The sequence below is a fragment of the Dysidea avara genome, chromosome 14 (genome assembly GCF_963678975.1).
Source record: "Dysidea avara chromosome 14, odDysAvar1.4, whole genome shotgun sequence".
Classification (NCBI taxonomy): domain Eukaryota; kingdom Metazoa; phylum Porifera; class Demospongiae; order Dictyoceratida; family Dysideidae; genus Dysidea; species Dysidea avara.
This window is the reverse complement of record NC_089285.1, coordinates 5944235-5965975: the sequence shown is the minus strand read 5'-3', so window position 1 is coordinate 5965975 and position 21741 is coordinate 5944235. Positions and strand designations below refer to the sequence as shown.

The following is a 21741-nucleotide window of genomic DNA, read 5'->3' as shown; positions in this document are numbered from 1 at the left end:
TCATTACACCAATTAAATGAAACTACGAACAACCCCACTATCCTATTAACTGGTGATTTCAACCTACCAGGTATCGACTGGTCAGAAAGCCTCGTAAAACATAGCTCATCGTTCAGAGCAATACATGAATATTCATTAGAAATCCTGCAAGATCATGGACTTCAATAGCTTGTCACTTTTCCTACACGCGATTTCAACACGCTAGATTTAGTATCTTCAAATAAACCTTCCACCATACTCAACATTCAAAGCATAGCTGGAATTAGTGACCATGATATCGTTTGCTTTGAAGTAAATGCTAAAGTAGATCATACCAGACAAATCCCACGATCCATCTACATGTACAACAGGGCAAACTGGAATGCACTCAAAGAGGAACTTTACACCCTTCTCACATCCGACCACGTTGGCACTTTTGAAGAGACAAATGTAGAAGAGTTGTGGTCAAAATTTAAGCACTCCATTGCCCAGGTTGTAGACAAATATATCCCGCATAAACATACAAAAGCACGACGGGGATTGCCATGGATGAATCAAAACATCAAAAGACTGATGAGAAAACGGGATAGGCTGTATAAACTATGTAAAAATTCATTTTCAGAAGCCAACTATGCTGAATTTAAATCTTTGAAACATCTTGTCCAGAAGGAACTAAGATCTGCATACTGGTCTTATACAAATAACCTTATTTCTCCAGAAGGGCATCCTCACTCAAACCAGAAAAGGTTTTGGTCTTACATCAAAGCTCTAAGGAAGGAAAATACCAATATACCTGTGCTGAAATGCGATGGCACTAGTTATGAAACTAGTTTGGATAAGGCTAAAGTACTAAACCAACAGTTCCAGTCTGTGTTCACTAAGGAACCAAAATCCTCACTACCAGACAAGGGTCCCAGCCCCCATCCAACAATGTCTGATGTGAACACATCTGTAGAAGGCGTTTACAACCTCTTGCTTAACATCAACCCCAATAAAGCTTGTGGACCTGATCAAATACATGGAAGAGTACTTAAAGAAACAACTGATGTTATATCCCCCTTCTTAAGAACATTGTTTCAGTGCTCCTCAGACTCTGGAGTCATTCCTGATGAGTGGCGATCTGCAAATATTACACCAATCTTTAAGCAGGGTAACCGACAACAACCTTCCAATTATCGACCAATTTCACTAACTTCCATTGTCTCTAAATTATTTGAACAAATTGTAAACTCAAACATCATGAAACATTTAGAAACCAACAACATCCTAAGTGATCATCAGTACGGCTTTCGTCATTCTCGTTCTTGTGAAACATTACTTATCACACTATTACATGATCTATCCTGTTGCTATGATACTGGAATACAGACAGATATTATCTTCACTGACTTTGCAAAGGCTTTCGACACAGTACCACACCAACGTCTACTGTACAAATTAGACTGGTATGGCATTAGAGGAAATTTGAAAAACTGGATCTCCTCATTTTTGAATCATCGAACGCAGTGTGTTGTGCTAGATGGTATTTCATCTCCCAGATGCCCAGTACTGTCTGGTGTCCCTCAAGGCACAGTCCTTGGCCCTACTCTTTTCTCCATCTATATCAATGATCTACCGGAATCCATTTTACATAGTTCTATTAAACTTTTCGCTGATGACTGTATAATATATAGGGCTATCCGTACCCCTGAAGATGCTGAGAGGTTACAAGAAGATTTATGTGCGTTACAAGAATGGCAGCAGAGATGGCTGATGAGACTAAATGTATCAAAGTGCTTTACCATGACTGTTTTACATCCTAGAAGAAATAAAATCATTACTCCCTACAGACTACACAATCATTTCCTCTCACCTGTTGAACATTACAAATATTTAGGCATCATTATTCAGAGTGATTTGAAGTGGCACCTACATATCCAATCTATCACCTCCAAAGCAAATCAGATGCTTGGTCTGCTAAAGCGTAACTTGAGGACATCATCTATTCATCTTAGAGAGAGAGCCTACCTTAGCCTAGTACGCCCTAAACTTGAATATGCAACTACAGTCTGGAACCCTCATTTAACAACTGACAAGATCGTTTTAGAAAACGTTCAGAGGCATGCTGCACGATATGTCAAAGGTATATACTCCTATCATGCTAGTGTAACACAGATGGTTAACGAACTTAAGTGGGAATCACTAGAGTCTCGAAGAGAACAGCTCTCCTTAACTGTGCTATACAACATTCTTAAACAAAATGTCTATTTACCACCTGAATACATACCTGAGTTTCATCTACAGACATCACAGTACCAGCTACAGACCAGATCATGCCATATGTTCAGACTCATCGAACCATTTTGTAACACTGACACCTACAAATACTCCTTTATACCATCAACATCAAGGCAATGGAATGTACTACCTCGCTACATCTTTGAAGCGGAAAACACTGACATATTCAAATCTCTGCTACGTAACTATTATTTTGCAATCAATAGCTAACATTATTTATTATATTATATCTGTGTATATTCTTCTGTTTGTGAAGTTTTCACAGCAAAATTAAATAATAATAAAAAGCATGTGAAATGTTACTTAAGAAATCCTAGGTTCTTAGGTGGTATGTAATTAATGTGAGTGTTCCATTTCAGGTCTGACTAGATACATTGAAATTATATACACATCCTGGTCCAAATCACGTTTGCCTGGTGGCTACGGGCATGGTTTCACATGCGGCTTATAATAGAGATTTGGCTGATCTTGAAGTTTTGGCATTTAGCCTGATTCAAGGCTAGCAGTCAGACACATCCTTGAATTGTGCAACAGATAAAATCAGCTCACTATTGAATACGGCATTAGTCCACTGCACCAGCTGTTAGTATATAAATAACTCCATGCATACACTTCAGTGATGTTTGCAGAATATACCCTCCTTGCGGTCTGCCAAAATATTTGCTCCTCACACACTGCACAAAATTCTTCAAGTTTTAATTCAGCTGGCTCTTTCCTGTTACCAGTATCTTCCTGCTTGCTTTATTTATACACTGACTTATGACTTGAAAGACCGGCCCAGACTGTTTTCTAAAGTCTAAATAAGAAAAACAGCTCACATAAAGTTCCCTTCCGTAGATGAACCATGGATGAACATCACTGATACAGCTCATCCCATAATTAATACTTCGTTACTAATGACAACCAACAAAAACCCACAATCGATCCGTTAATTCTTTTTATCTTATGTTTTATCACCCACTGGAGGTGCCACTGCTAACTTATAAGGGAAGTTTCAGCAATGGTAAGTTGCAAGCTTCAATTTGAGAAAGCGTTCCGTTCCGTGGTTTAGTCCATCATTCCGTTCCTTTCCGTTCCTTTCCGTAGAATAGACCCCACCCTCGGATTTGCCACTATAATAGTACTGTACATTGATTGATGTAGCTATACTCGTGGTATTTCTTGTTTGCAAACAAATTAGCAGCACTATGGCCTGGGTTTTGCTTATTACGTCGCTTATTAGGTCGCTTATTACTGACAATTTTAGTAGGGGTTTCCTGAAACGCCTGGAAACCCCCCGGCACGTGCCTGATGATGTTGTGTCAGATTCGAATATGGCTACTTTAGAGTCACTTGGATCTTCTATGGAGAGTTTTATAAAAGAGAAAGTAGAAATAGAACGTTTCACTTACTCTGAGTTGAGCCAGCAGTTGCAGACAGCATATCCCGGAGAAAAGGGCTTCAGTGCACGCTCGTTACAGCGTTATTGCAGAGCAAAGGGAATAAGCAAGACATCAAAAATAGACGATAATATGTTAGATGATGTGGTGGCGGAAGCAGTTTCAATGGTATGGAATGATTAATTGTATTGCCGGAACTGGATAGTTAGCCATGATGGTGAAGCGGTAGGAAAAAGTTTTTTCTAATCGCAACTGGAATGACTACTGAGCTCTAAATATCAACAGTCTTATTGTATTGTAAAGCTCTAAAAGGTGTTTACAAAAGGAATTTAGCTACTAAAAGTCTACTACGTAGAATAGTGGTGGTATAGTTGTGACTTGTGAGACACTTAACTTCAAAACATTGAAAAATACCTAAAACTGTAACCCTGGTATTTCCCACTACTACTAAGGGAAAGTGTACCCATAAAACTACATTACCCTTAAAAATTCAAAAAAACTCCTGCCTTGTGGGTGGTCTTTAGATAAATTTTCTGGAACACTGTAGATGTGTGTATTATGAGACATATGGGGATATTATGAGATGCTGTGCTTGTAAGTTGACTATTTCATATTTAATTACGGTAGATTTCATATGTAAAGGGTAGCAGGACACTGTAGACAGTCGGAAAAGATTATTTGACTTCATATGTCTACTTTACATATTTGTACTCTTAACTACATAGTGAGTGGTACAAAGAGAATCATTGACAATATGTCAATATGATGTAGTACATTATAGGAGCTATATCATCCCATAATTAGCTAGATTTGTGATTGACTTATAATTACAGTGGAACCTGTGTTACGGTCACTTGGGTTATTTGGTCACCTTTGCATAACGGCCATGATCACGAGGCCCCAAATATTTTCCCATAAAAATGTATGCATTGTGGTCTGCATTAAGCAGTCACCTGTCTAACATGTATAACGGCCAACCAAGAATTCTCCTATGAATCACTGTATACATAACTTCATCCTTTGTATAGTGGTCGCTTCCTTTTATGGTGGCTTGTTAAGCCAATAGTCTGACTCCACAGCGGCACCGTTTCATGCTATACAAACTACCAGGCTTCATTGCTTAAACGTATTCAATAGCTATAACCAACGTTCATAACAAACTCACCTTGTCCTTTCTGTATAAAGACTATACTGTGTTGCGGTTGGCGCGAGCCTCTTAATAATACAGTAATTACTCATTTATAACGGTCATAGCCACTAAAATGCTGCAGACCACCTTATGCAGGTTTTCTCTATAACAGCCACCTGTATATAAAGGCCAAATATATCTGGTCCCAAGGTGACCATTATAGACAGGTTCCACTGTACTATCTATAATGATCTGAATAGGTTCTATCTTTTTACTCCTAAATCTGGACAAGTTATAATAACCGGAACCGGAATCAGCAATGGAACGGTCACTCTGATAACTCCACTATCAAGCACACTAGTTGAAGGTAAGTTTTTGGTGAGTTTGAGGTGAACTAGGGTTGGAGCCAGCGAAGTGAGCATCTCAGCAAAGCTGGGCCAACCCTATCTCGCCACAAACTCACCAAAAACTTACCTTCATACAGACAGTGAGACAGTGAAAGACATCATTATGCTTAACAGGCAAACCTTAGGTTAGTGTTAGTGTTAGGTTCGGATTCAGCTTTGGTTTCTTCACTTGGTTTAGTCATTCCGTTCTGTTCAGTTCCATTCCTGATTCTGGTTCCGGTTATTATAACTTGCCCTAAATCTGCAAGATTTAACCCACTCAACTTTTTAAAAGCTATGTGACCCATCACAATACCAGCCTCTACTCTATCAAACGGTAGGGATTGTGGTGAAACTTTTGTGCGCTGCCCAAAACTCTGCCTTTAAAAATCACCCTAGATATATTTTACACGACCAAAATCACCTTTATGGAATGGTGCTAGTCCATATAATACATAAAACAGCATCAAATGCAACAAAACACTTACAGGTGGCCGGATATAAAATTTTAAAAATCGCCAAAAACTTGAATTTTAGCCTCACTGCCTCACTCACTGACCACAGTCGCAAGGCTACAGGTCAAACGAAGCAGTGCATGGCCACCATTTTACGCCACAATAACAAACTCACCAGTGGGATGTGCCTTTTGGGGTTCCGACGAGTGTAGGTCCTCTGCACCTTGTCTCTTCTTTCATCTTCTGCTTGTCTTCTTCTTCATACAACGAAACCATATCGAGGCATTAATTTTCCGTATCAACACTTTCTTTAAGCAGCATAATAGACGCCACAAGATTATTTAAGGCACTTAGACTATGCTACTGTACGGAGGTACTGGCTACCTGTATCTTCACGATAGGTCACAAGCCCATTCTTTATTCTATGCATTATCAATCTATCGATTGAAACCACAATGACACACCCCTTTTACGCTAGGTGACGGAATAGCTAGTCAGTGACCACACACCTTCAAGTTGGAAGGCTGATTCTAATAATCGATCGAAATCACGATGACCACGCCCCATTTGGGCAAGCACACATCTTTGCAGACTGACTCGAGATACTCTAATGCAGCAGTCACCCTAATAGAACAGTCACATGTTTATAGCTAGCTGTATGCTTTAACAAAAATTAAACAAACTAGTATATTAAAAATTATAAGTTTAAAAATGAAGTAGGGAGCCAAGTGGTAAAAAGTAGTGAAACAAGAGATGAATGATAGTAGCTATTACAGCATAGCTTGGTGGGAATCCCTACTTTGGCATTGGACACAAAATAATTGCTATACCATGCCAAAGTAGGGATTTCCCACCGAGCTATGCTGTAATAGCTACTATCGTTCTTCTCTTGTTTCACTACTTTTTATTGTTTGGATTCCTTCTATCAACATGCACGCTGCACAGCAAATATAGGACACTTATATTTATGCTTCCATATATTAATTATTGTCGCATTGGTTCTCCTGCATGTAAGGATTGTTTGTCCTTTACAGCATGTTGAAGTCACTGGTAGGGAAGATGCACTGAACACTTGAAATACATTCCTGTCAAAACCACAAACAATAAACTCTAATGTTTGGTATCATTAATTTCAGCAGGATGGCATAGGAAACCTCATGCTCTTTAAAAATGTGATATCACCATGTACTCTACATAGCAGTACTGGTGTTTAATGCTTGGTCTGGCATTAAAATGTTTAATGTGGATATGTTCTTGCACATAGGGCAAGTACCATAGTGATCTAATAAAGAAATGTTTTACAGACCTGCTGCCTTATTATTAAGTCACTCTCTTATCTAATTTGGCAAGAATGTGAGACAGTTGAAACACTAGTGCCACTCCGTTGCCATTTTGGATAGATCCTGGGTATATATGGAAAAATAATTTCCATTTATAGAGATCTTTACACTTTAGGTCTCTGGGTAGGTAAAGGAAATAAGCCTTATCCCAAATGATGTCACAGATTGTAAAAGGATGCTTTATTTGGGGGACTCCATTATATTCAAGCGTAGGTTCTATTGGAGCTTAATTAGAAATCGTATCAATATTATTTAATCTTGGAAGAAGATATCGATCTAAAACTACAACAGATATGGATATAAAACTGGCTTTCCAAGTTGAGTAGAAATACTATTGTTTCTTCAGTATGAATACCATTCCTGGTAGTATCGCCTCAATATCTTTTTTAGTCGCTGTACCAATTTTCTAAATATCGATTGTCATAAGCTGCAGCCACCAGGCTTGCTATATGATACTGATATAATTTGTTATTTAGACAATTTGCAATTGCAATTGTATAGTTTTTAAGATGCTAATAAAATACCCAATGTTGATGTCCGGTAGCCAGTAGATTATTGTGGCTATTCACATGATGTAACAGTAATTTGTAAATATACATGTTCTCATATTTTTCGAAATATCTCTATAGTTTATAGTTTCATTATCTAAATTCAAAGATTGTTATGGGAAAGATACTAATTTCACTCAAAGATGTTGATTGTGATGGTTCATTTGTGACGCTTTTGTTCCATAGTGTATTCAATATGTAATAGTTGTAACATGGGCATGAGGGCGTTGCCTGATATGTATGCCTGACTGCCCGAGGTCCGCAGACGATCTCTGGGAAAACTAGTCTTATTACTGTCAAGAAATTCTGTTTCAATTAGAGTGTTATAAGTTGCCATGGTCTTTAAAATTAACATTTCGCACATTTTACAATTCCTCACCTTCCAGACCATTTACTATGCAAGTAGCCAACAGCTAAAATTCCCTTCATTTGTGATCGTTTCTAACTCAAGGTCGACTGTATAAAATGAGCTCCAATAGGGGTGGTGGGAGGGTGAGAGACTGTTCAAAAAATTTATGAGGAAAATGTAAGGATGAAATGGACCCAGTTATATTCAGGGCTGGTCAAAATATTTCTAATTAAAATGTTACTGTGTACTAAAACGTCTTCCCAAGATTTTTGAAAATGCATTTTTCAACAGGTGGCCTGTGCCTCCCATGGAATTGTCTATGTGTATGAATGTACTGTATTTCCTGTTATAGAAGTAGGTATTATTTCTTATAATCTATTCATGAATCAGCTAAAATGTCTTGTTGCTCCTTGTAGCAGCTGCTGTTGACACACTTTTGACAAGTCATGGGAATCACATGTTTTAATCACTTGATGTTGTACAAAATTAATTATGATATTTTAATCTTGCACTACCCTTTGTATTAAGGTAGTGCCCCCTGGCCTTTATTTAGCTTATTCAAATGCAGCTTTTATACGAGGAAATACAATATGTTTAGTAGTTTAGTGAGAGGCACCATGCATTATAACACAAGCTCAAAGTATTGCTTGTTACAATTATCTAAAGCTGTAGAATGGTGATACAGTTTTGGCCCATCCTCCGTAAACCTGACCTTATCTTTCAGTGCCATCTGCTTTGCCACAAAGTCATATGCATGTGGTGTCAAATACTGCATGTAACTGAGAGATGCTTTGTTAGTTGTAGAATGAAATGCAACAGGTACTTTTTGGACAGTTGTGCCTGCTTTGTAGTCACGCTCAGAACGCAGTACTCTTAATATTAAAAAAAACTTCTCAACAAACTCCTCCAGTGTAGAATAACGATCTATAACTGATTTCAACTTGGCATTTAGTGATTCTAATCTGTTGTTGGTACTATTAAGGAAATTGCCACTACTGTACTTCATTCCCATTACCCACTGATGTCGGATTTGATGCCACTGCTCATTGAAATAATTTAACACAGGTAATGGGACAGTTGATTTAAATGTAGCGTAAAGCTCAAGGTACTTTTCTTCGCTCGTTGCATATGCCATACTCTGTAGCAAATCTAGGCAACAATTTCTTTGGCCTGAAGTTATGCCCATTTTCTCCATGGTGATTTCACGTCTAAAAGATCGAAATGTGTGGTAAAGGCAAATCAAAAGTTGAGCTGATGGAAAGCTTTTAGAGAGAACCTCTCTCTCTGTGAAATCTTTATCAGACATCAATACCCGCACTGATTTCCATGCGGGGTTATGCTTCTTAAAAATATTCATGACACTGGAGATTGCTGCTTCAGTCTCTTCAAGCAGCAAAAATGCAGCAACTACTTCACTCTGACCATTGCCATCCTCTGCAAGTAGTATATAAAATGGAAACCGTAAGTTTACCAATTTATAGGTAGCATCTATGCACAAAAGTTCTGGATAAGCTGTAAAAACTTGTTTCATTTCTTTATCTTGAAAGTATAGACCGCAGAGAACATTGCTGTCATTTACTAGTACCTCCACAGTAGCACCTATACATAATTTCAATACATGTGCAGTAAAATTACACAAATAGCTCAGACATAACATGTAAAATTTAACAGATCATGCATAATGACGTGTGTAGAATAGTCACATTATCCATGCATTGTATCCTTAGATGATTACTGGAATATCCTAATAGTTTCAAGTACCTACATGCATACAAAAGATTGGTTGCATGCTGATTCAATTGATTTAAATTAATTGCATGTTAATTTTTAAAAACCAATAATTTTGCAATTGGATCAAGAGTTCAGCACAGGTTATAGCTATACAGGCTGGTTTTAGACTGCCTCTAGCTGTTTTTACACATAAGTAATGAATGTTTACTTTATGACAACTCACATACGTTTGTTATAATGCATCCACCAGAGCTGATACATGTAACTTTGATTAGAAGCTTGCGAGTATGCACTTACAGCATAATAGCACCTTCATAAGAAAGTGTTTATGAAATAAGAACTGATGCTGACATTGCTAGCAACCCATGCAGTAATTGTGTCAACTAATCCCTTTGGCTCCCTCCTGGTACTTTTACATCATGTCTGGACAATTGTATTATGGTCAGAAATCTATGCAATTTGACCGGATTTTTGTTGAGTGTCTGGAATAGGGATGTTATCGTAAGCTATGAAAATTTGTATGTATGTATGTATATGCATACATTACTTTCAAAACTCTATAAATAAGTTACCATATTTGTTAGAAAGAGTGTTTGCTACAGATACCAGATCATTCTTTGATTTACCAGACTTCATTTCTGCACTGAGGTTTGTTAAATCTTTTAAGGAGTATTACTTTCCCTGATATTGCCACTAATTTGTCTTGCACCATCTTTTTGTTGGCTTTTACAGCTAGATATTTCTTTGCCTCACATTTCTCTACTTCGGACAGCTTCCTCTGATGAGGTAGCTGGCGGAATAATTCCTGTAAGTTCAAGCATATAAATTGCACTGAATCACTTAATCAGCTTGCAATTACTTTGCTAATTTCATGGTTATGGTCCTCATTAAAACGTGTCACCCGTAATCCTTTGCCATCATCAGTAGCTCGCAGTGACAATACAAATGGACAATCTTTTCGATATGTTCTAATAGTTCAGTCAAACAAAATATTTCTGCATATGAAATTAAATTGACTCACTTAGTAGCTCTCTTTCCCTCTCCTTTTGCCTTAAACTTTCTTCCACCACGTATACAACCATAGGTTACCTCATAGTACCTGATTCGCTTGTCGAGGTATCTGTTCACTCTCTTACATGCAGCTTTAATGGTACGTGAATCTCTTGTCCACAATTGTACAGCTTTCTTCGTTTGGTACAAATTAAGCTTTTCTTTCAATTCATCATAACTGTTGAAAACATCATTCACTGAAAAAATAGCTTCTCTAGAGCCACTTTCTACAGTGACATCAGAAGCAATATCTTGGGATTGGCACTCCAAATGCTCAAGTATTAGCTGTGGTGTTGACAACTTCAATGATGGTGGTGATCCTGTGTCAGGTGGTGATCCTGTGTCAGGTGGTGATCCTGTGTCAGGTGGTGATCCTGTGTCAGGTGGTGATCCTGTGTCAGGTGGTGATCCTGTGTCAGGTGGTGATTCTGGTTGTGTTGCCAGTCCTATATGAGGTATGGATCCTGCTTGGAGTGGTAATTCTATCTGAGGTGGTGACCTTGCGTGATGTGGGGATCCTGCAAGAGGTGGTGATTCTGCCTGAGGTGGGGATCCTGACTGAGGTGGTGATCCTTCCTGAGCTGGCAATCCTACTTGAGGAGGCTATTAATTAGACTCTTTATATGACTGAATTACTATAATTTGTATACTAACCTCTCTGTTTGTCCTCTGGTAAAATAATATGTATGATTGCTGCTTTAATACTTCTGCTTCATGAACTTCAGTGACATCTGTGTCATCAAATAAAAACCATCTGTCTTCATTATGAATGTAAGCAACATAATGACCACTTGTTGCATTTTTCCCTGTGTGAACAACTGAAGCTTGCAGGCTATAAATAAATTCAGTCTCATTATCGTCCTATAAAATACAAAGTTTTACTGATACAACAATAATCCATTTTATAAGAGCTTACTTCATTGCGGTGAATAGTGATTTCACTGAGAATTTCCATTGGTGAACATATTTTGTTAATCCCCTTTCTTGATGCCTCAAACCTTATACACACAACAGACAAATTGCAACAGACAGTACAATATGGATCACATTCCTACCGTTTGATGTGGACTATAAAAATTTCTGGCAGTGATTTAGCACAATACTTGATTTCAGCACATGTTTTCTTCTGACACCTACGAAACACATACACATGTAGTTGTACACATAATAGCTTAATAATTGACCCGGTCTAACAAAAAGACTTTCTAGCCTTTTCACTTTTCTACCTTTGAGAGCTCATAACTTTTTTTCTGGATGGCCTGTGGCAGTGATATTTGCACACCATAAAACAACAATGGGAATCCTGACTGAGGTGGGAAAATTTCAAGGAGATATCTTTTTTCACAAAATTGCAAAATAGGAAAGACTATAAGTCCCTTTTGTCTGACCGGGTCACTGATATGCTAAACTATACACAAAAGCTGACACACTGCGTATAGCTGGTGCACACAATGTGTTTTTATACCAATACCTTTCACAATAATATTTGTTTAAACCATCTAAGTCTTCTGTCTTATTCAGTTGTTCCACAATAGCTTTGGCAAATGGAGAATTAAAAGCCTGCAAAGTTCACAAGGGTGTAAAGATAATGAAGCGGTGCAGTGTGTTAATCCATACTTGAATAGGATAGACAGGTATGTTCAAGTGGTTACATTGAAATGTAGCTTTTGAAATGTTCTGGCAGCTATCACATGTAACTAAAGAATTATATATAATAAACATGCATAAACACAGGAGTACACAGCTGCAGTCTACATGACATTCTGATGATGTGATACCTTCTGTGACCATGTTAAATTGGACCAAGTTATTGACATTAGCCGCAGCAGCTGACCCACTGTTTAATATTCCAATAAGCAATTCATGTGCATCAGCTTGCAATCCAAGTCGCCATCCGGAGATAATTCCTACAATATATAGTGTATAGTGCTGATTCAGAAACAATTCAAACAAAGCCCACACTCACTTGGTATATACTTCAAGAAGATTACAGGAGGAATTACTTGTTCCACTACACAGGTTTTCTGCAAAACTAGATTGGATAGGCTCCTGAGCTGAATAACTAAGTTATCTAACATAAAAGTAACGAAAAAAAACTAATCAAGTATTTCTGTTGACTTTGACACTTAAAGAGACTCACTTTCGCCACCATCAATATCACTAGCCTCATAAGAAGCCCACAGGTTTCGCAACAATGGAACTTGTATTAAGCATTGCAGCACACAATTCAGGAAACAAGTGTTTCCTTTATTGATCAAACCAAACAAACCCATCAAACTAGTTCGCGCCTTGACAACAATTGCAATCTCGCGCCTTAACAACGACTATCACGTGATCTTTACCGGCTCTTTAAGGAATTTATTTTGAGTGCCGGTACCGGCTCTATAGTCACTTCGTATAAACAATCATACAGCTTACGTGAAACAGTCTCCTGAGGCTATCTACTGTAACCTTTTCGATTTGAATGCTGTAAGAAAAGTTGTCCCTTTGAAGCACGACTGTGCTACGATGGTCATCTATGTATCTTGTAGCCATTGCCACCAAGTTGTACCGGCTGCACAACAACAACAACGTCAGTGACGCCTTCGCTTGTGTCCACTCACTTATGTCTTTGACCACACGATTGACACGAAACCCTCAGTCGTTGCAACAACGGAAAAATATCACGTGAGTAAGTTATCTTTTAATTGAACTGTGATCTGATCCTGTCAAACTTTTCATGTCAAGATTTAGATCTCTCTTTCAAACCAGTCAAGTGTGTGTCACATTTGTTTGATGGTCGTCATCACATGCAACAGGGAATTCAGTTATCTGGGGGCAGTACAAGATTAATAACTGGGGGCGGCACCATGTTTCTGGGGAAGTCCCTTGAAGTGTCCTTAAGTGCCACCAAGAAGGCTGCTAGTAAGAAAATGTGTGATGTGCTATCTCGTCTCTTGCAATGTGCTGTCTGATGACTTGTACTTAATCCATGCATATACTCTTTCAATAATTAATAATTACTTGCAAATTTATACTACTTGACATCAACACTAAATTGATACTCTTGGCATGTAGACTTTTCATAAAAATACTTTGCATAATGAATCCTAGCCACGCTGCATGTTGTAGACTTCTATTCGAGGAGAGTACAAGTTGTGGCTTTATCGTAACTACATTGTCTCCCTGCTACGTTTCCACCTCTCTGTAGACTCTGTCACTACTGCTGCCATTACTAAAATGGAAAACATTGCCACTCGGCACCTCAAGAAATGGCTAAACCTCCCAAGAAATGCCACCCGCGCTGTGTTATATTATCCAGGGGTGTGCTGTCCAAGCATCTCTCAGGTTTCTAAACAGGCAAAATTGAGCCTTTTGTCCTGCATTAGTGCATCTTCTGATGATCAAATTCAGGAATTGGGTCTGCAATTACATTTGGGAGATGAGTATTTGCAGACACAAAGCTCGGACTACTCCATCCTATCTAAAGCCCGCTCTCAGCTGTCATCCATCCCAATGGCTCGTCACCTTTACTTGCAGTCTAAGAAGCTGGCTGCTGCTGATGAGCGCTCACGCTATGATAAACACCTAGACACACTATCTGTCCAATGTAAGCTGAAGGACTCAGTGTCTCTTGAATCTTGTTGTGGTACCTGGAACAGATTGTTACTGGGATGCAATCCAGGCCAGCTTTCCTTTATTCTTCGGGCTGCCTCTGACACTCTCCCCACACCGGTCAATCTGCAAAGATGGAACATCCAATGCAGCGCAAAGTGCATACTGTGTGGCGGTACTCAACCAACCACTGCGCATATTTTGGGCGGCTGCCCCAGTGCATTGACACAGGGTCGCTATACATATAGGCATGACCAAGTTCTGGACTGTTTGTTCACTGAGCTTTCTAAAGTTTTGACTGATCAGTGCATCGTTTATGCTGACCTACCTGGAAGGCGAGCAAGTGATTCCCCTCAGGCAACAATACCTCCCGCTCTTCTCATTACGCCGTATCGCCCTGATATTGTGATTCACAATAAAGAAAGTAATTCAGTAGCCTTATTGGAGCTTACTTGTCCACTGGACTCTGTCCGTCACCTTGAACTTGCAAGAGACCGTAAACTTAAAAAGGAAGAATATCAACTACTTTTGTCTGAGCTAGATCGCCTTGGCATTGTTAACTTTTATGACACAATTGAGATGAGTGTACTGGGTCACTATCTGCCAAGTTCATTATCTTCTTTTTGGAACTGTGTGAACTTCATTCAAAATAATTTCACTATGTTAAAATCTCAATGTAAGAGAATCTTTGATTTAGCAGCGGCAATTTCAATATCCTCTTCTAGGAGAATATTTATGGCGAAGAGCTGCCAAGAATGGTGTGTGGACTTTTGAACATTATGTTGGCAAGACATTTTTCATTATTAATTGTGTGTGTGTTTTGTTTTTTTTGTTAATTGTACTCCTTGCCATGACCACCTGTGGGGCTTTTTATGCCCTATTTTTGTGGTAGCATGTGTCCGAGGACATTTGATTGTAATTGTTTGTGTCATCAATAATACTGATGGTTCTTCTCTCTTATTATGAATGTTTATCTGGGTTAACAGACGAGTTCATCACATGTAGCAGTTTTGTAAATGTCAAGGAAATTGGTGGAGGCAAGAGTTCCGGGGTGTCTAGAATTACTTTTGTGTAAATTATTAATTATGTGCTGATCCAGTATACAGCCCTGCATGTGAAGGGGCGGGTGCACCAGACTATGGTAGAATCCATCCCTATAGCTAATGTGTTAGCCCTGGTGGGGGATTTGCCACACACTCTTTGGGCACATGAAAAGTACAGCACCTTAAATTTGTTTACATGATTACATCTTTCATAATCATGCATGTGCCATGTCCTTACTGCATATCACAATTTAGTTTGGCAACTATATGTATGCGCATTTTACCTTAGATGGTACTACTCTGTCTTCATTACTTGGTGATTGTAAGAGCATGTTTGCGTAGTTAGTATTTACGTAAGTTGTGACAGACCCTCTAGTAGTACTGCAGTGAAGTACTATTTGAAAGTTCTGCCGTTTAATTGTCTTTGATCAGCTATACTTTTGTAAATTTTACTTCACTAGTGTGTATAACGAGGAATATTCTAAGTATAAGTGATCACACTTTATTTAATGAATTGGGTAAAGGACCAAGTAATTGTAATCACTATGTTGTGTAGTGCATATTATAATGTTACAGGATACAGTGTACTTCTATGCTGAGTGGGCAGGAGTACAGCGATGTTTTACCGTCCTAAGATGGACGTGTGCAGTTTGTACTATAACTGAAGAATGAAGAAAGACTGGGGTGGATACTTCATATGAATGTGAAATGGCAGATTACTTGGTTTTGATGACAGTCCCTTACAGTGAAGTGGATAGAGGAATTGGCTGAGGAGGTATTAGCTATAGTTGTATACAATCACTGTAGTGGACTGGACTGGTAGACTCAGGTTTTTTTTTCTCCCTTTTCACCAAATATTGGTCAACTGGCTATTGTTTGTTATGTAGAATATGCTAATCTTATGTAGTTAGACCACTCCCACCACCACACATGAAAGAAAGCACTGTAGCCATTCCAAAATATGTCAGCTTTGCCCAGCTGCAGCTATACGGGATGTATTGCCTAGCAATGGATGGAATAGCAAGACGATCCAGAAGACCATCAGATACATGGTTATTATGTGGCTAAACATGTTCTGTATGATTTATACTCCATGATAAATAGAATGGCAGTCATGAATGATTCTCTGGAGATCATGCCATGAAAGAAATGTTTGACTGCAAAACAGATGAGTATATACTTACATTGATGTAGTTAACAGCTGTCTCTTTCAAGATTGATTGGCAAATGATACCTGCAAATTGTAGTAAAATGCACAGACACAATGCCCAAATATGTACTTAAAAGACGGAAGAAAGAAAAAAAAAACCTTGAGTTTAGTAGTCTAGTCCACCAGTCAAGTCCACTAGTGATTGTATACCATTAGCAATGGTGATGTTTTAAATGCTCTATTTTCAGTTGTATGCAATCACTGACTAAATTTTTTTTCTTTAGCACACAATTGGGCAGCTATTGCTACATTGAATGTAAAATATGGTAAACCTGTCTACCTATTCATCTTAAGATTGTGTGCAATTTGCATAACAACTCTCTCTTGGAATAGTATGACTACTTATCGTGTTGTGGTAACCATGGGTCCTAAATACAAGTTAAATGCATGGTAAAAGTTAACTGTCTTGCTATTCCATAGCTGATACAAAGGTTCTAATAGTTTTTTGCATGACAGCAATGACAAGCAAAATCACGTGCACAAGATTTTGATCAATCAAAGTGATTCATTTTGAACTATGTGACTTCTGCTTTAGATTTGACATACAAGAACTATTAGAACCTCTGTATATAGCTGCATGCAGTTGGTCTGGCTTGATCACCACCTCTGTTTGTGTACGAGTTTCTTTCTGGGAGTGGTCTAACTACATGAGACTAGCATACTTACAACCAGTTGCCCAAGTATTTGGTTAGAAAAAGGGAAGAAAACACTAGTCCAGTCCACCAGTCCAGTCCACTAGTCCAATCCATACAACCTGTATCTATTTGGTTTAGAAAGGTACTAACACTGGACTGGGTCACTGGACTACTGGACTGGTATATATATTTTTGTTTTTAATTTAATTTTTTTACATTCCAGGGTACAAGTTTGTGTTTTTTTTGCTGTATGTGTAAAAACTTAATACCTACATGGTACATTCTCCACCAAAGCATCTATTATAGACTACTTGCATATATAGCATGCCTAGTTTCAAAGTTGATTGTGTATATTGATAGCAAATGTTTTAATTCCCATGTTTGCTCCAGCAGTATATCAGAGATAGATACTGTACAAGTACGTAGCTGCTATGTACACTGCACTGTAGTCGTAATCAGTAAATTGCACTGTGTAAGTGTGTTGTACATACCCCTATCGTGCTTATGTACACATTGGCTTAGTGTTCTTATCTGCAAATAGAATGATTTGGTGGAAAAGGAGGCATTTCTAAACAATAACATGAAGTGAAAAACTGATATATCGCTAATACCATACAAACATTTTAATGCATGCTCCCATAAAGACTTGTCCAACAGCTACAAAGATTCAGAGGAGGTACGACACACTCACCTGAGTTCATAGAATTTGTACAAAGCAATTAAAAATCTACTTTAGGAGTGTTTCATTAAAAACTAGGTGCCAACTGAAGATTTATCTTAGGCATAATTTAATGGTGTAGTGAACCTCGCTGAGCCTTAGTGGCTTGATATTAATATACTGGGCGATTGAAATTGTTATCACGTGATGAATACACATGAAATGGAGGGCAAACACCAACAATGGAAGAGAACAGCACTGGAAATTGTATTCAAGGTCTCCATAATCCCGTAATTTAGATGTAAAGCTAGATTAAGCATCAGTTAAGAAGTCAAAATATGCAATTAACATGAATTCTTTTTGATAGCTTCTAACATGTGTTGCAAGACTTTTTCAAATTCTTACAAAGTATTTGATTGGCTATTTTTCACGTGATATTGTTCTATTCCAAATGTGTATTTTGCACCATACGCATAATTATGGCATGGCAATCCATACCATACAAGTACATATATACCCAGTATAGCCTGTAATTCATGATATGATTTGCTGCATATGCATACATGGATAATAGCAGAAGGGGTGGGGATTCATCTCCCGTCAGCTTACAGGGCTAATTCCATGTAGCCAGTCCAAGCTAAAGTATCTGTTCAAGATTAAAATACTCTAATAGAGTAGTCAATAACTCTAACAGAACAGTCATTTTGCACCGAATAACTGATTATTTATGGAACCACTTTCTAACAACTTCAACTCTGCACATTTCACATTTTATGTCCATGCTTATTGATGTTCTGAAGAACCCATTCCCACAAACTTTAATCAACTTAAATGACTGTTTTTTTTTTTCACTTTTGGTTGTTAGCACTAGTTGCTGGCATGCACACCAATAATTTTAATTGTAATTTTGTATGTGCATGCTGTAAAGTTATTCTTTTTAATGAGGGAAAATAGCGTCAGCCAAAGTGGCTGTTTCTCAGCTGTGCCCTGAGAGCACAATAAAACATTGTAATATAAGTCATGCAGTATACACCTACACTATACTCAAATCAACACTCTAATAGTAGCAACCAGCTGAAATTAGAAGGTATAGCTAAGTGGCCTAGTACAAAAGTAACTTATACATAGTTAATAGCATATTATTGGTAATAATTGGGATGTCTCACTAGCATAATGCTTTACACCTAGAAAGTAGGATTTAAATCAACGCACTGCATAGCATGAATGAATAACTATATAATGCTCTTTGCAGTATTCCATGCCGATTTATTTGGGAAGTGGGTAAGGAAGTGACTTTTAGTCTTCTTAAATTTGAAACTTTAAAATTCTCTCTCATAACAGCATGATTTTTAAATATATATAAATATTTCTAATTTTAACGTGCTAGGTGCAAACTTGCTATCCCAAAGGTCCACGTGCATGCAGAACTATAAATGCTTCCAAGTTCAATCTCAGAGTGCACAGTTTAATTTAGTTGAGCAGCCTGGCCCAAGAAAAATTTTGTTAACAACTGAACTAATCTAAAATGCCTGTTGATGTATTAGCTGTGCTGCAGCAATTGATGCATCAGTGAGCAGGCTACCTTTGTGGCATCTAAACTGACAAGAGTGAGACTTCAGACAGGGAAGATACCGTAAAATCCAGTTCTGCAAAAGGATTAGGCACATCCAAGGTAAGGTTGTCAATACCAGTCAAGTTGGTAAAACTTCAAGTAAAAATTGTTAAACAAGTTAGCATTCTGTACATCCATGCATGCACACATTAAATTTTTTTTTAAAAACAACAACAAGGTGTGACTGTTATATTAGGGTATTTGACTGCTCTATAGGGTATCGTGATCTATCTAGGAAGTGTGGAATATGTAATGGACCAAGATAGCGGTTCATCCTGACCTGCAATAAACAATTGGGTGGCCATGGAGAAACACTGATACACAGCTAGTGTAGGCAACAAACTGTTTGATGTTCTGTACCAACTCGAGTCATATATGATTGCCCAGTATCATAGGATCCCAGAAGCATAAAAAAGAACCATGGTAGAAATGGCAAACTATACGTCTACTTGCAGAAAAGATATAAACACAAGCGGAAGAAATGCATATGCATACGGTACAACTGTACACATATGGTATGATTTTTATATTATAAGCGTATGGTACGTACCATATGTGTATGGTACGAAATATACATACTTTATAGAACAATATCACTAGCAAAAGGAATTGTAACCAATAACTGTCTTGCAATCTACTGTACCACTAATCACTGTAATCAGTTCAAATTATCACATCAGTATACCCATCTGTAGTACTACAACTTATTGTATGTTATAGTTAAAGCACTGCCACGTGTGTGAACAGAAAATGCAGCACGAGAGGTGTGTCGAGAGGCTAATACAACATGAGGTGAAGCTGAGTGCTGTATTTGCCTCGAGACCCTCCTTCCCTTACTGAGTGCTTATTTGCCTCAAGACCCTGTCTGAGTGGGGTTGTTTTTGTAATACATTCCTTTCGTAACTGTTCTGCATAACTGTACTGTATTTGTCCAATTATCCACATAATTGTATATACTGTATGACTCATACAGTGTAGTTATATATGTAGCTATTTGGTACAATACGGAAAATCCTTATCAGTACCTCTTAGATGGTACATTTATATTCTTGATCAAATATTAAGGCACTGTTTGTATTGTCAAGAAGAAAAACAATGCAGTGTATACCAAGCTCCAGCACATTATGCTTGAATTTTAACCACATTGGTATTTGATCAATACTTTAAAGAAAGTATCGAATATCGTATAAATCAAATACTCTAGTATCACACAATATGTATTGGAAATTATGTAACAATGGCTATTTGTTATGTTTTGTGCATTACAGCTGTAAGTTGCCATCCTTTCACAGCTAATGGCAAGGGCATACAGTGGAACCTCAGTTATCTGGACCCCACTTATCCGGATTCTTGGTTAACCGAACTGCGGAAATGACTGCTCTATTACTGTTCTATTAGGGTAGTTGAAAATACTGGTATTTCTTTATGCTATTTTAATGCTATTTATACACAGTTTCAGAGATACAAACTTTTCAGACTTATGGACCACTGGGTTTGGATAACTGAAGTTCCACTGTATATAAATATGAGGGATGATAATACCATGAGTTCATAATATAAAAACTCTTCTTTTATATTATGATAATACTTTATGTATTCACTGTGCTCACAACTACAGGGTGGATGACCTAATATAGGTGTTATACCTTCAGTGAAGTCATGACAATGGTTGGTCAACATTTACCAGGTGGGGTAACCACAATCAGTAGTAGTCACTTGAACAGAATCTTACTCTTGTTATAGGAGAGCTTTTAAATTGAAATATGAATGGATAACCTACCCTTGACAAATACGTGTGTGTGCATGTGTGCGCACACGTATGTGAGTACATGTATGTGTGTGTATGCATGCGTGCTAAACACAGCATGGAACTGTTCAGTGCCACCATAGATGAAGAAGTGTAATCCACCAGTGTGGCTACAAGCCCCTCAGCTGCAGTGGAGGAATGTGTGACTCATACGAAATAGCAAGACAAGTGTGCATGTGCGCATGTGTGATGTGTTCAAATTTATTGTGTAGTGTAGTGCGTAAATGTGCATGTGTAATGTGTTTATATATTCTCCTCCATTATCCATTTCTATCATTTTCAACTCAAAAGACAGTAAGACAGAAGGTGGTTGATTTCTCAGTGTCGAAAACTACACTTTAAAAGGTGGTCGTCATTGTAAGTTACATTCTGTTTGTGTTTCTGCCTACTTACTGCAGATCACCAATAGACTTGAGAACTTATTTGGATGAAGTGACTGGAGGAATTGAAACTTTATGAGCTGTTCATGCATGGTGTTGCTATATAACTGATTGAATGATGAATATAGAGTTGCTTCTAGTCTACTTATACTTGTAAATTGCTTTTTTGAAGGGGGGGG

At 38.0% G+C, this 21741-nt stretch overlaps 2 protein-coding genes and 1 pseudogene across 9 annotated transcripts; 2 read left to right on the top strand and 1 right to left on the bottom strand.

The window, feature by feature from the left end:
* Window positions 1-3527: 3527 nt before the first annotated feature.
* On the top strand, window positions 3528-21724 carry LOC136244459 (uncharacterized). Of its 8 annotated transcripts, none has more exons than XM_066036074.1 (6): window positions 3528-3803; window positions 15837-16035; window positions 20994-21062; window positions 21119-21350; window positions 21474-21539; window positions 21592-21724. In XM_066036074.1, exons 1-2 carry the CDS (start codon window positions 3570-3572, stop codon window positions 15930-15932), a joined length of 330 nt encoding a protein of 109 aa, XP_065892146.1. In that variant the 5' UTR covers window positions 3528-3569; the 3' UTR covers window positions 15933-16035; window positions 20994-21062; window positions 21119-21350; window positions 21474-21539; window positions 21592-21724. The 8 variants fall into 8 exon arrangements, with proteins under 8 accessions (XP_065892146.1, XP_065892142.1, XP_065892144.1 ...); XM_066036070.1 differs by having other exon boundaries at window positions 21119-21358; window positions 21478-21539; XM_066036072.1 differs by having other exon boundaries at window positions 21119-21358.
* Window positions 8301-13284, bottom strand: LOC136244435 (uncharacterized; annotated as a pseudogene).
* On the top strand, window positions 12147-15826 carry LOC136244443 (uncharacterized). Its single transcript, XM_066036026.1, has 2 exons — window positions 12147-13290; window positions 13351-15826. Exon 2 carries the CDS (start codon window positions 13843-13845, stop codon window positions 14989-14991), a length of 1149 nt encoding a protein of 382 aa, XP_065892098.1. The 5' UTR covers window positions 12147-13290; window positions 13351-13842; the 3' UTR covers window positions 14992-15826.
* Window positions 21725-21741: the final 17 nt, after the last annotated feature.

Excerpts from the sequence above, each read along its gene's own strand:
- LOC136244443 (XM_066036026.1), top strand. The coding sequence starts at position 13,843 with ATGGAAAACATTGCCACTCGGCACCTCAAGAAATGGCTAAACCTCCCA.
- LOC136244459 (XM_066036074.1), top strand. The coding sequence starts at position 3,570 with ATGGCTACTTTAGAGTCACTTGGATCTTCTATGGAGAGTTTTATAAAA. Across the intron at positions 3,804-15,836 it reads TGGCGGAAGCAGTTTCAATG|GATACAGTGTACTTCTATGC; the intron begins GTATGGAATGAT and ends ATAATGTTACAG.